This window comes from Gossypium hirsutum, chromosome D05 (assembly GCF_007990345.1).
Source record: "Gossypium hirsutum isolate 1008001.06 chromosome D05, Gossypium_hirsutum_v2.1, whole genome shotgun sequence".
In the NCBI taxonomy this organism is placed as follows: Eukaryota; Viridiplantae; Streptophyta; class Magnoliopsida; order Malvales; family Malvaceae; genus Gossypium; species Gossypium hirsutum.
The window spans coordinates 15,106,331-15,120,492 of record NC_053441.1 but is presented as its reverse complement, the minus strand read 5'-3'; the positions used below and the strand labels follow the sequence as shown (position 1 = coordinate 15,120,492).

At 32.1% G+C, this 14,162-nt stretch overlaps 2 protein-coding genes across 3 annotated transcripts; one reads left to right on the top strand and one right to left on the bottom strand.

Annotated features, from left to right (window-relative positions):
• Positions 1-635: 635 nt before the first annotated feature.
• On the top strand, positions 636-3,513 carry LOC107924484 (uncharacterized). Its single transcript, XM_016854957.2, has 5 exons — positions 636-1,219; positions 1,710-1,773; positions 1,955-2,119; positions 2,704-2,769; positions 2,941-3,513. Exons 1-5 carry the CDS (start codon positions 948-950, stop codon positions 3,133-3,135), a joined length of 762 nt encoding a protein of 253 aa, XP_016710446.1. The 5' UTR covers positions 636-947; the 3' UTR covers positions 3,136-3,513.
• A 2,680-nt stretch (positions 3,514-6,193) lies between these two features.
• On the bottom strand, positions 6,194-8,230 carry LOC107923122 (putative cyclin-D6-1). Of its 2 annotated transcripts, none has more exons than XM_016853332.2 (6): positions 7,765-8,230; positions 7,574-7,660; positions 7,289-7,384; positions 6,982-7,207; positions 6,730-6,860; positions 6,194-6,622 (listed from the first exon to the last, which is right to left on the bottom strand). In XM_016853332.2, exons 1-6 carry the CDS (start codon positions 7,942-7,944, stop codon positions 6,350-6,352), a joined length of 993 nt encoding a protein of 330 aa, XP_016708821.1. In that variant the 5' UTR covers positions 7,945-8,230; the 3' UTR covers positions 6,194-6,349. The 2 variants fall into 2 exon arrangements, with proteins under 2 accessions (XP_016708821.1, XP_016708822.1); XM_016853333.2 differs by having other exon boundaries at positions 6,982-7,183.
• Between the last annotated feature and the right edge of the window lie 5,932 nt (positions 8,231-14,162).

Below are 14,162 nucleotides of genomic sequence, written 5' to 3'. Positions count from 1 at the left end.
ACCAAGCTTAATATCATTGCGGTGTATAATTAGGACACCAAAACTCAACCGTGAATTAACAATAATAATAGTAATATCATTGCGGTGTATAATTAGGACACCAAAACTCAACTTTGAAGAAAAGGTGAGAGAGACGGTGTTCTTATCCAATTCCAACTCCTTGGGTCAACTTTTGACTCCTAACTCTAACCACATTGTAACAGGCAGTCTAAAAGTGTTGGCTGTTTTTTCTTTCCCTATTCAACACAGTTTCAAATGTCCCCTACAATTACTAGCATTTATTTAAGTTTTTTTTTATGATTAATTTTCTCCCTCATAATTAAATTTCATTAATTTTAATTACGTAACAGTTATTATATCGCAACTCATAATTAATATTTATTTATGAGCTTTTAATTGTACATGTAGAACATTAAAAGTATTAAAAAGAAATTATTGAATTATTTTAGTAAATTTAAAACTTGTTAGCCATTTTTTTTGTTTTAATGAGGGTTAGGGAAGAGAATCAGTTTTATTACAAATAAATAATGAGCATTTATAAGATATAAATAATGAGTTTAGGAATATTGAAGTTGACAAAGAAAATCAACGAAGTAATATATTTATAGAAATTGTGTAGTTAATTAAAACAAGCAATGATAGTTATAGTTGTGAAGTTAAGTGGGTATGAAATGGTATAATTTTGAGCAACAAGTAGCAGATTACAATCTTAATCCCTAGAATATTGATCCTACGTGGCAATGTCCTTCCCGTTAATTGATCGCATCATACAAATTATTGAATAATTAAAACAAAAAGAATGAAACGCAATTTAAAAAGGCACATCTTTTTTTGTCCTTCACAGAGAGAGGAAAGGAAGGAACATTAAAAAGCAAAAAGAAAAGAGGGAGAGAGAGAGGTTAAGGCTTAAGGTGTGAAATTTCGTGGTTTGTCTGTTTTTCTTTTTAATGGCGGAAGTAGAGAAGCAAGACAAACTTGCTGTAAATGGAGGCAAAAGGGAAGAAGAAGAGACGCTGTTAGAAGGAATGGCGGTGTTGGATTTCGACATGCTATGTTCCACGGTGGCTTTGCAAACGCAAGGCAAATGGAGGAAACTCGAAAGCGCCGAGGATCCTTTAGAACAAGGAAACGCCGACTTCGGTGGTGTTTTGAGGATGTGGGAAGGTGAAGTTGTTCTTGATTTCTTGGAGGACCGCCGCCTCGCTCTCGAATCTGCCTGGTCATTCTCTCTCTCTCTCTCTCTCTCTCTCTCTCTCTTGTTTTTCAGAACGAGGTTGTTTGTTTCCTCGGAAAATTAAAAAAAATAATTCCGGGATAGGGGTACTAAAATTGTTTTGCTCCGTTTATTCTCATTTTTTCTCTTGTCCCGAACATTTCTGAGGCCGCCAAAATATGTCAAAAAAATCCTCACTTTTTTTTATGTCGGTGTTAGAATGAATCTAATCAATAGGAACCTGCTCCTTTTGCTGCCCCTTTTTCAATTTTTTTTATATATATTTGCAGCATTGGTTTTCTCCTGTAAATTAGCTTGATTAATTTAAAAATTATTTAATCGGCCGATTAATCAATTCTGGCTGTTCAATTGAGTTTGTATCATAACTCATGAGGTCCACCTCATGCCGTTTCCTTTAGCTCTTGTTTTGATGTTATGCAACTGATTTTGATTGATTGTATTTATGTTTGTGTAATAGTGTGTTTTGATATTGCAGTTGCCCCTGCTATAGATTTGGGAAGAACATGCGGCGGGCTGGTTTAGGAATTTGTTTGCTTCAGGTAAAAAGTTTTTCATATTTCTGCATTCTTATACGTGTTTCCATGGTCTTCTTATGATATACTAGTTTGGGGATTTTGCAAGTTTTTTGCATGTACCTTAGTTCCTGCCGTTCAGAGTTTATTGCTTGCCAAAGGTGCTGTATTTCAACATTTTCTGAAGGTTCTTAATGTGCTTTTGCAGGGAACTGTTTATTTCATCCTCGCAGTCACTGCTATTCTCAACTTTGTTGCCTTCTTCGTTACCAAGCGGAATTGCTTTCTGTATTTGGGTGTTACTTTCATCTTGTCTATTGGAGCATATTTGGGTTTCTTCCGTAGACAGATAAAAAGAAAATTCAATATTAGGGTGAGAACCTTTTTATATGTGGACATGCTTGATTCTTTTCCAACTTCATTCTCTGCTTAGTAATCATCGTATTATTCCTAATTGAATTTGTTGACCTGACTGCGGATGTTATCGTTCTCGTGGATTGAAATCAAAGTTTGAAGATTTCAAAAGAACCAACTAGATTGAGGAAAGCCTGTTACGCGTAACATGTTACTTCGAATGGCATTTACTAGAGCCCAAATAGATCACTTGTGTTTAACAATACATCCACACATTTGAGTTTGGAAATTTAACCCTTGCATTTCCTTGTTGCACTCCCACTAAATTTTCTTTGTTCCTGTGATATGGCATTGTCGATGCTTTAAACCTTGGTTCTTTTGCATATGAGAATTATAAAGCTTGATAATTGTGTATGATATGTTAAAACTCAACTCATGTAGACAATTGTAAGAGATGGTCTTTTATTGATTACTTACTCTATAAGACTAGCTATCTTGAATTTCAACTACATATTTGACCGACCATCATGCTTTGCTGATCTTTTGTCTAGTTATTCACGCTTCTAGACTCCTGATTCGGTTGGGAATTATGTATGTTTGCAGGGCAATGATAGCTTATTGGATGACTGCGTCTACCATCTGATCTGTCCTTGCTGTACACTATCTCAGGTTCTTATCCTTTTCGAACTTTCAGTATTCTATTGACTCTATAATCTAAAAATGCAACAAGACTCATTCAACCAGTTACAAAATCAAATGTGGCTCAAATTTTAGTTCTTAAAATCTTTCATTTTCCTGAAGATTGATGAATAGGCTTTTTTTCCTTCTAACATGGAGCAGGAGTCTAGAACATTGGAGATGAACAACGTCCAAGATGGTACATGGCATGGTCGTGGTGATATATGCATAGGAAGCTATGCTGAAGGCACCAAGCCGCTCTTTGGGCTACACCCTCCTCCTACCATGTCAATTAAGACCCCTGAACCCTGCAGCATGCAAAATGGTTTAAATGGCGACGATAATGGTCAAACATGAGAAGCTTACTCAAAAGATGTAGGCCAATATTAGGTGTGAAAGAGAAATTCAAACATCCGAGTCAATTTATTCTTTGATGGAGCGATGTTGCAGAGGTGGATTTAGAGAGCAAAGCTTGTGCAGCTTGGATCATTGAATCCTGCAGGAAGGAGATCCAGAAGCATAACAGTGCTTCCATGTGCATAGAAGGAAACTACTTTGTATCAGTTTGGGGGAGTTTTAGGACATCCGATCCATCTTTAGATATCATTTTCACTTTTCTCAGATACACATTGAGCCTATTAGAGAACACCTTTTTCACCTTAACTGTTCTAGATGTTCCTCTCTGAAATGTATATTATCTTTATTCTAAATAATAGCTTGGAAATAGATTTGTCACTTTGATCCTTATAATATAAGAATTTATAGTATTATGGAGGGTTAAATTGTATTTTGCCTTCTCTAATCAAAAATGAAAAAAAGCTGTCATTATTAAATCAAAGAATAAATCATTATTAAATCAAAGAATAAATTAGTTTTTTTTTAAATTTCATTCATAGAAATGGCATGGCTAACAGAATAATCAAATAATAGCATGTGACGTACCATATATATATATATATATATATATTGTGCTGATATACAAGGATTTTCATTTTTTTTGAAAAATACAAAGATTAATTTTTAATAATAGAAATTGATGAAATTTTTAACAGAATAATCAATTTACTATTTGATCTAATGTATATAGATTAATTTATATTTTTTAATAGAGACCGAAGAATGTAATCCGATTTCTAGTATAAGAACATTTATGATACTTTTACTATCTTAAATCCAAATTATTATTTTGGGTTTGAAGATGTTAATTATTATTTTTAGAATTCTCATTTGAAAGATATTAGTTTTAGGAGATTTTTAATTAAAAGTATTTTATATTGTTCAGAGTTTTTATTTTGGACCTTTGTTTTAATTTCTTTCTCTTTTTTTCAAATAAGCAAATGGGGTAAATATTAAATTTATACATAAATTTTAGTCTAATATGGAATTTGATATATGAACTTTGATTTGGTTCAATTATATACATGAAACTTTAATTGCAGTTCATGTGTACATAGAATTTTGGTTTTGATTTACCTTTACACATTTGCATACATTTATTTTCATAGTAGATTAATATAATTGTTTGTGTATACTATATATTAACATAAAATGATACTCATTCGATAATGTTGTCAATGATATGTGTAAATTAAATCAAATCAAATCAAAGTTTCATTTATAAAACTGTACAAAATCAAAGTTCATATATGACGTTGCACATTAGATCAATGTTTATATATAGTTTTCATATTTATCCTATAAGTATTATTCAAGAGGTTGATTGACATCAATAAAATTAAGTGAGTTAAACACACTAGACATCCCCAAATTATGATCTCCATTTCAAATTGACCCCTAAACTTTAAATTATTTTAATTACATCCCTAAACTATCAATGTTATATCAATTAGGTTATGTTGTTACTAAAATCATTAATCTAACTGTTACAAAAGCCTTATCATTCACTTTTTTTTCTTCTTAGTTTTGCTTTATTTTTAGTTTTTATTTTTAAGTGTTATGCGACAATGTTCCATTTATTTAAAATTTTCATTTTAAATTTAGCTACATAAGATTTGATGTATCATTTAACGATTAAATTAATAGTTTTAATAACAAAAGAACCTGATTAATATAACATTGATAGTTTGATGATGTAATTAGAACATTTTAAAGTTTTGAGTATAAATTTAAAATGAGGATCATAATTTAGACTTGTCCAAGGGCCGGACTTGCACAAGGATTTTTGCACTTTGGGTTGGCCCGGCCCAAATTAAATTTAAATGATAAAAAATAAATTTAAATTTAAATTTAATTATAAAAGTATAAAAATATCAATTAAAAATATAATTGTTAATATTTTACTATTTTTAAATATTGAAATGACTTTTGGGCGGGCCCAAAAATATGCCCGGGATTGAAAAGAATTTTGGAACTGATCCTAGAGCGGCCCATGGGCACCTCCTGCCATAAATTTGATGCAATTAACATTTTAATTTTAGAGGTCTAGGACTCTTCAATGAGTGCAGAGGGATTTGGAGATGGTGAGACTATAATTCAAAAAATGGTAAATTTGGAGAGATTTAAACTCCCATGTTCTCAAATGCAATTCCGGGGTTTATATTCTCAGAAGACAAGAGGATCAGGCAATGACAAATTGAATGCCAAACTGTGAACCGTTTCCTAACACTATCCAATGTTAAAAACAGAAACAGAAGGGCTCATCCGAAATTGATCTCCCACCAATGAATGCTTGAAAAAGCAATTTGGGTTTTAATCCTTGGACCATCCAGTGGTCCCTAAGATGTTCTTTTACCTTGAGGGACCATCAACCTTTGTCCAATCATCCAAACCTACCAATAATTAATAGCGAAAAAATTGCAGTGTTGCAAAGCAATTCAATTGTTTACACCATCTTCCCCCAATTGACATACAAGAAAACCTCAATATTTTAAGCTGATTGGTTGTTGAGCTTTAGACCGAAACAGAAATAAAAACTTCAACCACCATTTAAGTGTTGCCCCTTCTCTCGTGTTTCTCAATCCCTCAACAACCCACCAAGATAAGACAGTTGATTTTTGGCCCCGTTGGCCCTGCTTGCTTTCAAGCACATAAATTGTGCAGTTTCTCGACAAAGATACCATAATCTTTTAAGACAGCTACGTGCCTTGAACGTTGCCTTTCATCTTCCCGCCAATCCTCATTTTCTTTTTAAACCAATTTATTGTCATTTTCTAAGTAAACATTAAAATATCTCATTGAAGGAAGCATTGCTCTGTTCCCTATCTGCTACAAAACAACCATAACATCAACACAAAAACAATCTGTTTACTATTTTAACATTTTGAAGCCTGGTTTTGTCCTTCATGTCCCTTCTCCAACAGCTGCCCCCCCCCTCCCAAGTTAACTTTAATAATTAATTAAATAAACAAATATAAACCCATCAAACCAAAATGGATTGGATTGCCTAATTTCTCTCTTCTGCAAAATTTGTTTATTATTATTATTATTTTCTTTTCAAAATTTTGGTAGTCAAAGAAAAGGGCAAGAAAAATAAGGAGCTTAATGATAGTGTGCGATCTCACTTGCGAATTGCCATTCGTGGCTTTTTGTTTCTCTCTCTAGCTGCAAAATCTTATTCACATGATTGAAACTGGGAAATCTTCATTGTACTACTTTGGTTGCAAAACCCTTTCAATTTGCGACGCTTGATTTCTCTGTTTTCGGGTGTTACAGTGGCTGCCATGGTGCTGTTGGTACCCTCGTTTTCTGATTTGCTGCAGTGGCAGTCCAAAACACTTACTGGGGTTCTCATACTACTTGAGCTTGAAACCATATCTACGATTGATTCGCTCATTTCATTATTCACCATCTCTTGCATTTCATTAAAGCATTCCATCACCTTCTCCTGTCAAAATCATCGTTTGATTCTTTCATTAATGTAAACTAATATGAAATGAGCAAATTCCCTCTACTTTAAAACTAAATACAATTAATACTACTAAATTTGCTTACTTCGTTCACGTATTCACAAGACAAAACTGAGGTTTCGAATGATGGAAACTGCAACGGGAATAGCTCATGACATGCCAGAAGAAGAGCCGATGCTCCAATTATTGATGGTTTGAACTCTAACAGATTAATTTCTGCAACAACAACAACAACAACAAAAAACAAGAGTTTTCTTCATGAGTGTTTAAGCTGTTTTGTCATAAAAGAAGAAGAAGAAGATATTATCAGAAACGGTTTCATGTTCTGTTTTGTTACCATTACGAGCTTGGAAGATTATATTGGTTGCTCTGTCTTTCAATGCTTGTGTCAAAGGTGGATCTTTAAGTTGGAAAAGAGATACGAAGAAAGTGATAAAAGAGAAGGGTGTTATTGATCTCATTCGCCAATTCAAGGCATCAAGAACCAGAAGCTCCATTCGTTGGATAGCTGGGGGATCAAACATGAATCCTTCATCTCTCTGTCTCACCTTTATATTATTAGTCTTCTTGCATGAAGCAAATCAAATTAAGCAGATGAAAATTTAAGCTTTTTTTTAATCCAAAGGGAATAGTTTTTCTTTTACCTGGAAATCAGAGAAAGAGAAGTGTATTTCCTTCATCTTTGCAGCCAAAGAAATGCAAGCTATCACAAGGAGCCTCACAATCCATGGATTGCCTTGCTGCAAGTTCAAGATAATTTGCATTGATGTTAGCACAATTGTTTCAATGCATCGACCCAGCCTCTGTTTGATTACCGATAATAAAACAAAGGAAAACTCTGCATCTTATTCAAGGTTTTTGGGTTGAAACTTCATTTAACGATAAAGATGAAAAAGAGAGAATATTTATGTAGCTTGAGTAAAACATACCGGGATTTCCTGCCAGGAGATGAACCGATCCATGTAGTTAACAGCCAGGTATTGCGTGTAAGGATCCAGGTTACTAGAATACTGTGCCTGACAAACTAAAACAAGTTTACAACAAAATGCAAGAAAATAAAAGACAAGAATAGTAAACAACATTAAAAAAAAAAAAACAAAACAAAAAAAGCATGGGATACCTGCAAAATGAGAGAAATGGCTTCCTGTCGGAAAGAAACATAGAAGTCACTCGTCTTTAAACATTGAAAGTAGTTGTAAGAAGGCATATGATCAGATTCAGAAGAGAAAAGAGCTGAAATCGTATCAGATTGATGTCCATCCAAGCTTGTCAACGGGTCTTCGAGATCAAACTTATCCATATCAATTCTCTCTTCGCTTTGATTTCCCTGGTACTTGTTTTGGTGTAAGGAGTAGTGTTGGAATTGTAGAATGAGAGAAGAAATAAATGGTGAGAGAGAGCGAGTAATAATGATGGAAAAGAGAAGCTTCGCTTTCTGTGCAGAAAAAGGAGGAGAGTGAGTGAGTGAGTCACTGTGGAGTGTTCAACATTAATACTGAGTCTTCTCAGTCTCAGTAGCAGCTGCTCTATTTAACTTATATGTGCCTTGGTCCCTGCTGCTGCATACCCTTGCCTTTCTCTCTTTCTCCTTGGAAAAGAAAACCATATAATATAAATTACATATATAGAATCATACTTGTGTTGTGCCCACTTTTTCTTCTTTTAACAAAGACTGTAAATTCTTTCTAGTCTTTGATTGCACATTTGTTGCATAATTTAATCCAAATTGAGTTCCAGATGCTAAAGCTAAAGGGTAGTGCTTTTGAAAAGCTAAATAATGTTCGGAGAAATGGATAAAGGTGCCATTCCTCTTTAAATATTTCTGCAATTCCATTTGAAGACTTGGGTATAGGGTGAATATTCTTCGCCAATGGACCAAACACTAAAATTCAAAATAATTTTCAATCTTAAAATTTGTTAATCTTTTTTAACATTTGAATTTGTAATTATAAGAAAAGTAATGTGTACATGTTAACAGTAAATTTATAATTATAAAAGGATTGTATTTGGGTGAAATTTCATGCTTCAAATATTATCGTATCTAAGCTTTGCAATATAGTCTTCTATAGGTTATTTCAACAAGTTGCATGTTTTTTAGATTAAAAGTTTTACAAACATGTTAATTCATTACTAATTATTATATTCTTCTAGATATAAAATTTTATAAAAATGAAATTATTAGTAAAAAATTAGATATAGATTAATAATTTTAAACATAAACAATTATAAATTAATTTTACATGTTGCACATTGTGGTAAATAATTTACAATGCACGAATAAAAATTATTAGGGATAAAATAACAGTAATTGATAATAAATTTTATATCACTTATGAATTACAACAATTATATATTTTTTTATAATTATCATCAATTGAAAATATATATATCTAAATTAAAAGCCTAAAAATAAACTATCAATTGTATTTTTTAAAAATATTTCATTAAATTAATTAAAAAATAATATAAAATATTTAAATTGAAAAAAATTTAAATAATCCATGTGTATTTATGTTCTATTCATTTATTACATATATTTTTAATTTAAATTTAAAATTTATATGAATGTAACACAACGAGTAGTATTTTAATTATATTTTTATAAAAAAATATTAAATTAGTTTGTCATTATCTATAAAGATTAATAATTTAAAAAAATTGTGATTACCCTCTTTTCAACCATATCAAAGGATGCATATTCTCCCTCTTGCTACCCTATTTATGATAGAAGGGTGGCAGTGCCAGTCCCTTGTACAGATCAGAAGAAAGAAATTATGAAGCCTCTCAAAACTTTGCAGTAGGTGGAATGTATGCTACTATTTTTGTAACCTAACCTTTTGAAATTCAAGGACATGTATCTGTTTAGCTTGGATTCCATCATTTTGGATTTAGGGTTTTCAAGCGCTTTTTTAACGTTTATTTCACATTTTATTTCATCTTTCCGCTTCACAAATCACCTCCTAACTATTGTTATGTTTTCTCGTCATTATTATAGACAAAGATTAATACGCCATATCAAAGAGGTAGGAAATGTTATGCATCTAAATTTGAATAGCAAATATGAAGCGGTAATGTTGTCTTCAAATTAATATTCATAAAAGCATCTTGGAGTACTTTTGAGCTGGAATGCTATCCATAATTTGCTCTTAGACATCTTTTATTTGGTAATTGTCTTTATTTAAACACTAATGGAGTAGTTAAGGGTAAGTCAGGGTTTGCATTTGTCGGGGTAATTCTCCAGGATCAAGATGGGGTTTGGATTTTTGGATACAATCATTATTCAGGGGAGTGATAAGTTTCTGATGCTGAGCTTTGGGACATTCTAGATGGTCCGATTTTCCTACAAGGACGAGGGTATGATAGAGTGATGGTTCAAATTGATAGCTTAGAGGTCGTCAAAGTCATTGAAAACTGAAGATGGACACTCAACTGATTCAAACTCTGCCTTGGTTGGAAGGATTCAACAAATTTTATAAAATGAAGGGCATTGGTTGTTAAGGTATGTCCCTAGAAAGGATTCAACAGGAAAGAAGGTGTATTGAGGCTCTTAAGGAGCTCTTAGCAGTCTTATTTTCGAATAGAGCGAGTGGTTCTGTTACTCTTAGTAATTTGACGCAGTTATTTTCTGCTTACTAAAAAAAATGATAAAAGCAATAAATCCACACAAGCTATTATAGTTGTACCAATAACTGGGAGGCAAAATATTAGTTTGATTGCTCATATCTGACTGACCCTATTTAATTTATGGAATAATAATAAGGGTGGGGACGGTTATTCACATGAGCAACAGCAAAGCCACAGCCGTTAATGGCTTTGGCCGCTGTTTCAACCAAGATTACTCATTTGATGCTATTGGACGATTCCTTCAATTAAAAAAGAAAAAGAAAAACAGTTAAACCAGCTGAAAAAAAGCAACAAAGTTTCGCCGTAAATGTGATTCATGTGTTTTTATAGGTACACTTACCCGTCTGATAGACATTATCACATAATCATTAATTCATGTAAAATTATGGGTAGAATTTGAGGTTATTTTGCTTGATTCATTTGACTGCAATCTGATATTATGGGTTGACAGAATATAAGATTATTTAAAAGTACATTTTATTCAATTATTTTTGTTATAGAATTTGTTTTTTTTAAGTTTAATTCCTTTAATATTTGTTAGTTTTAATTTCCATAAAACTATGATAAATTATTACATTCTTATTATTTTATTACAATTGATATATTAATAAGTTTCTAAATCATAATTATAATAATTCATAAAAAGTGATTATAATATGAATCATAAATATAGTTATAACCATAATTAATATATTAATAAAAAAATTATCAAAAAAAATATAATGGCTAGTAATGTATGATATCTACTAGCTGTTAAAAAAAAACAATTACTTATTTTTAGCTAGTCCTAAACTTTATTTTAAAAAAAAAACCTAAATTGATTAGAATAATAAAAATAAAAGTAAAAGAGTCCAAAATTTAATATTACGCCTCTAAATTCTAATCTAATATTTTCAAAGGAATGGGTTGTAATAAGATCACACTTTATATTACGAATAGCCATAATGTGATATTACAGGGTGGTCGGAATATTAAAACCCAAAATACCGTAATCTTTTAAATGTAATATCACATGCCATAATATTACATTCGGTGAACCAAACACCCCCAAGAATAATTAATAATTTTCACAACAGTAAATAAATGGTATGATTTGAATCCCCTTATCAAGAACTCGGTAAAATGTTAGTGAGACGAACCCCACCACTGCAACACAGCCTCAGATTGTGGGAAAAATAGTTTCAGAATTGTGTGATGTATAAATTCATGCCCAATCCTGTGATCACATTTCGAATATACACACCACAAACACGTATATTGAGGATTAAGGTACCTTCCTCTGGCCCTTGGTATTAAATTTGTAGATAAGCCAATGGCCAATTCTTTTGAAAGAAACGAATATGGCATAGCTAGTACGTACGTGCGACACAGGAACCACATTCTTCTCTCCATCCGACGGTGTTTTTGATATAAAGTGTTAACCCTTCTTAAATTTTTCATAACATACAAATAGGTATTTTTAATAATCTTTCCTTTTCATTGCAGGCTTGACAGCTTTGAGTTCCATGTCCTTATGTTACATGTATGCATGCATACAAAACATTCTCTCTCTCTCTCTCTCTCTCACTTGTATTTTTCATTCACTTTATTAAAATTTAATTTCACCCAAATTAATTTAGTTATCATTGATTGCTTGCTTCCAACACCCTAGATTTAGTCGCTTTCTAGATAAGTTAGAATAGTTATGGTGATATTAAAAAAACGATATTGGTGAGATTAGTTATTGTATAGCAGTAAAATATATATTTGGATTCAAATCTAACAATAACAGATCGTAGTGTACTAAATTTTATTCTTTATTTTAATATGCGAAATACAATTTTATTTATCTAAATTGTTTTATAAAATATATATAATTGAAAAAAATAGTATAAACAATCATTTTCTTTAATTTTTACAGTTTAACCAAACAAAAGATACTAAACTTTACTTTTCTTTATTAATTTAAACTATCCAAACAAATAAAGTTATATCATTCCATCTCCTTAACCTTCTCTTCCTTCCCTATTTACTTTTATAAACTGGTTTGCTGCAAATGCACCAAATGTGCTGACTGCTGAGTTTCAATGAAATTCTTTTTACTCTTGAAATTGGTGCAATTGCATCAGAAAGAAGCCTATGAGAAAAGCCATTAAAACTTGAACATAAAACCAAAAGGAAAAAGGAAAAAAGAAAAAAGAGAGAGACTATTAAACTCTAATATGTGAATTCCCCTTACCCCTTATAATATCAGTGATTGATTATCTTCTTTTTCTTTTTGTGCTCTCATTTATATCTTTTTCTAAACAATTCCCCATATCGTTTCTTTTTCTCCATTTTCATTTTTTCTAGCACTGCGGTCTTCTTTAGACAACTATTGATCATCCTTGATGATCCATTGACCCCTAAACTTTTGTAGCAAATGTAGGCAAGTCCCTTTACTTTTAGTTTGTGGTTATCTAATATGCGACCGATAGAGATCCACATTGCACGCATTGCCATAGCCTTAGGATGGGAAAGATAGTATGAAACAATGACGGGAAAGATAAATGTTATATCAGCATTTTCGTCTTGAAATTCAAGATAAAATTATTAATGTAACATTACATTATTGAAAAAAGGGATACAATCCTTTTTCAATATCCAAATACATTTATTTATTAAACATTTATTTTTGGGGGCAAATTATTTGTGTAGACTTGCTAGTGTGAAAGCAGAAGAAACCATACCTACAACCCAAACAATCATATCCTCAGAGTGTGTTAGAGAAAAAAGATTTGCCGATTATGGAATTTATATAAAAATATCCCTTAATGAAGCTTCTAATTCTCTCGTACCAGACCAAAAAGGAAAAGGGAAAGTAAAGTAACAAATTTCATTATCATTAAAAGGCATTTTGTCACCTATACTTCCCTTGGTCTGTCTGTGTATGTGAATGTACCTACATGCATACATATGATTAGATATTACTCATAATTTCCTTTCACCTTTCCAATCTGATAAAAAATGATCACATATAATTTTAAATCACACCTAGATTTTAAATATATTTCAAAAATTATGTCTTATTTTATTATTTACGGTAAAAGATATAAGGCGTCATGTGATGAATAGAAAGACCAAATCATTGTAGAAATTTAGAGATACACTAGGATGTTTCAATCTTTCACATTCCAATTTCAAAGTTGAACCAAACCTGAGTGCCCCTTTCAAGGCAGAGCAGAGCCCTTCAGCCTTTCTTTACCTTTTCCAGTCATCAAACAATGATTGCACTTCATAGTCAAACCATTTCAACCTACACTTTACCTCATACGACTCATTATAAGATGAACCATACTGACATATCAACTTCGTCAGCATTACACCACCGTTTTCACTATCTGAATGCAGTAAGGCTAATAAACATTCATCATTTCATACCTCAAATCTTTAACTTTCTCGTACTTCCTACTCACATTATGAGCTCACTAATCATTCGTATAATAATAATTCACCTGTTGTAGGAGCTTTCCTTGTAATAATTTAATTTTACTGTTGTTGTTCGTTTTTATTTTTAAATTTTGTTTACATATCATTTCTTTTCATATTTGTCGAGTCATTTTGTCTCGTATCTTATTAATGGGAAAATTGGGGTATTTATAACAACTCAAGATAGGACCTTACTGTTTTGTCTTGACTCCGCCGTTCCTGGCACTGATATTCCGTGCGGGCTTCAGGCCTACTGGACACGTGTTTCACTCTGTGTTTGTCTGTGAAGCACGCAGTCTTTTCTGTTCCTAGTACTAACATTCCATGGCTTCAGACTTATTAGGCATGTGATTCCATCTGGGTTGCCTACGGAGTATGGTTCCCCTTCAGTGAGTTCCTTGGATGCATGCAAGTTGAGACCGCGACCTTCCCTTAATTCGTGCGAGC

What these genes read in the sequence shown, in the direction of transcription:
- LOC107924484 (XM_016854957.2), top strand. Translation starts at nt 948, where the DNA reads ATGGCGGAAGTAGAGAAGCAAGACAAACTTGCTGTAAATGGAGGCAAA. An exon ending in CTCGCTCTCGAATCTGCCTG is followed by an intron (nt 1,220 to 1,709) that starts GTCATTCTCTCT and finishes TTGATATTGCAG; the next exon opens with TTGCCCCTGCTATAGATTTG. An exon ending in CTTGCTGTACACTATCTCAG is followed by an intron (nt 2,770 to 2,940) that starts GTTCTTATCCTT and finishes AACATGGAGCAG; the next exon opens with GAGTCTAGAACATTGGAGAT.
- LOC107923122 (XM_016853332.2), bottom strand. Translation starts at nt 7,944, where the DNA reads ATGGATAAGTTTGATCTCGAAGACCCGTTGACAAGCTTGGATGGACAT. An exon ending in TCTCCTGGCAGGAAATCCCG is followed by an intron (nt 7,385 to 7,573) that starts GTATGTTTTACT and finishes TTGAACTTGCAG; the next exon opens with CAAGGCAATCCATGGATTGT. An exon ending in AATCTTCCAAGCTCGTAATG is followed by an intron (nt 6,861 to 6,981) that starts GTAACAAAACAG and finishes TTGTTGTTGCAG; the next exon opens with AAATTAATCTGTTAGAGTTC.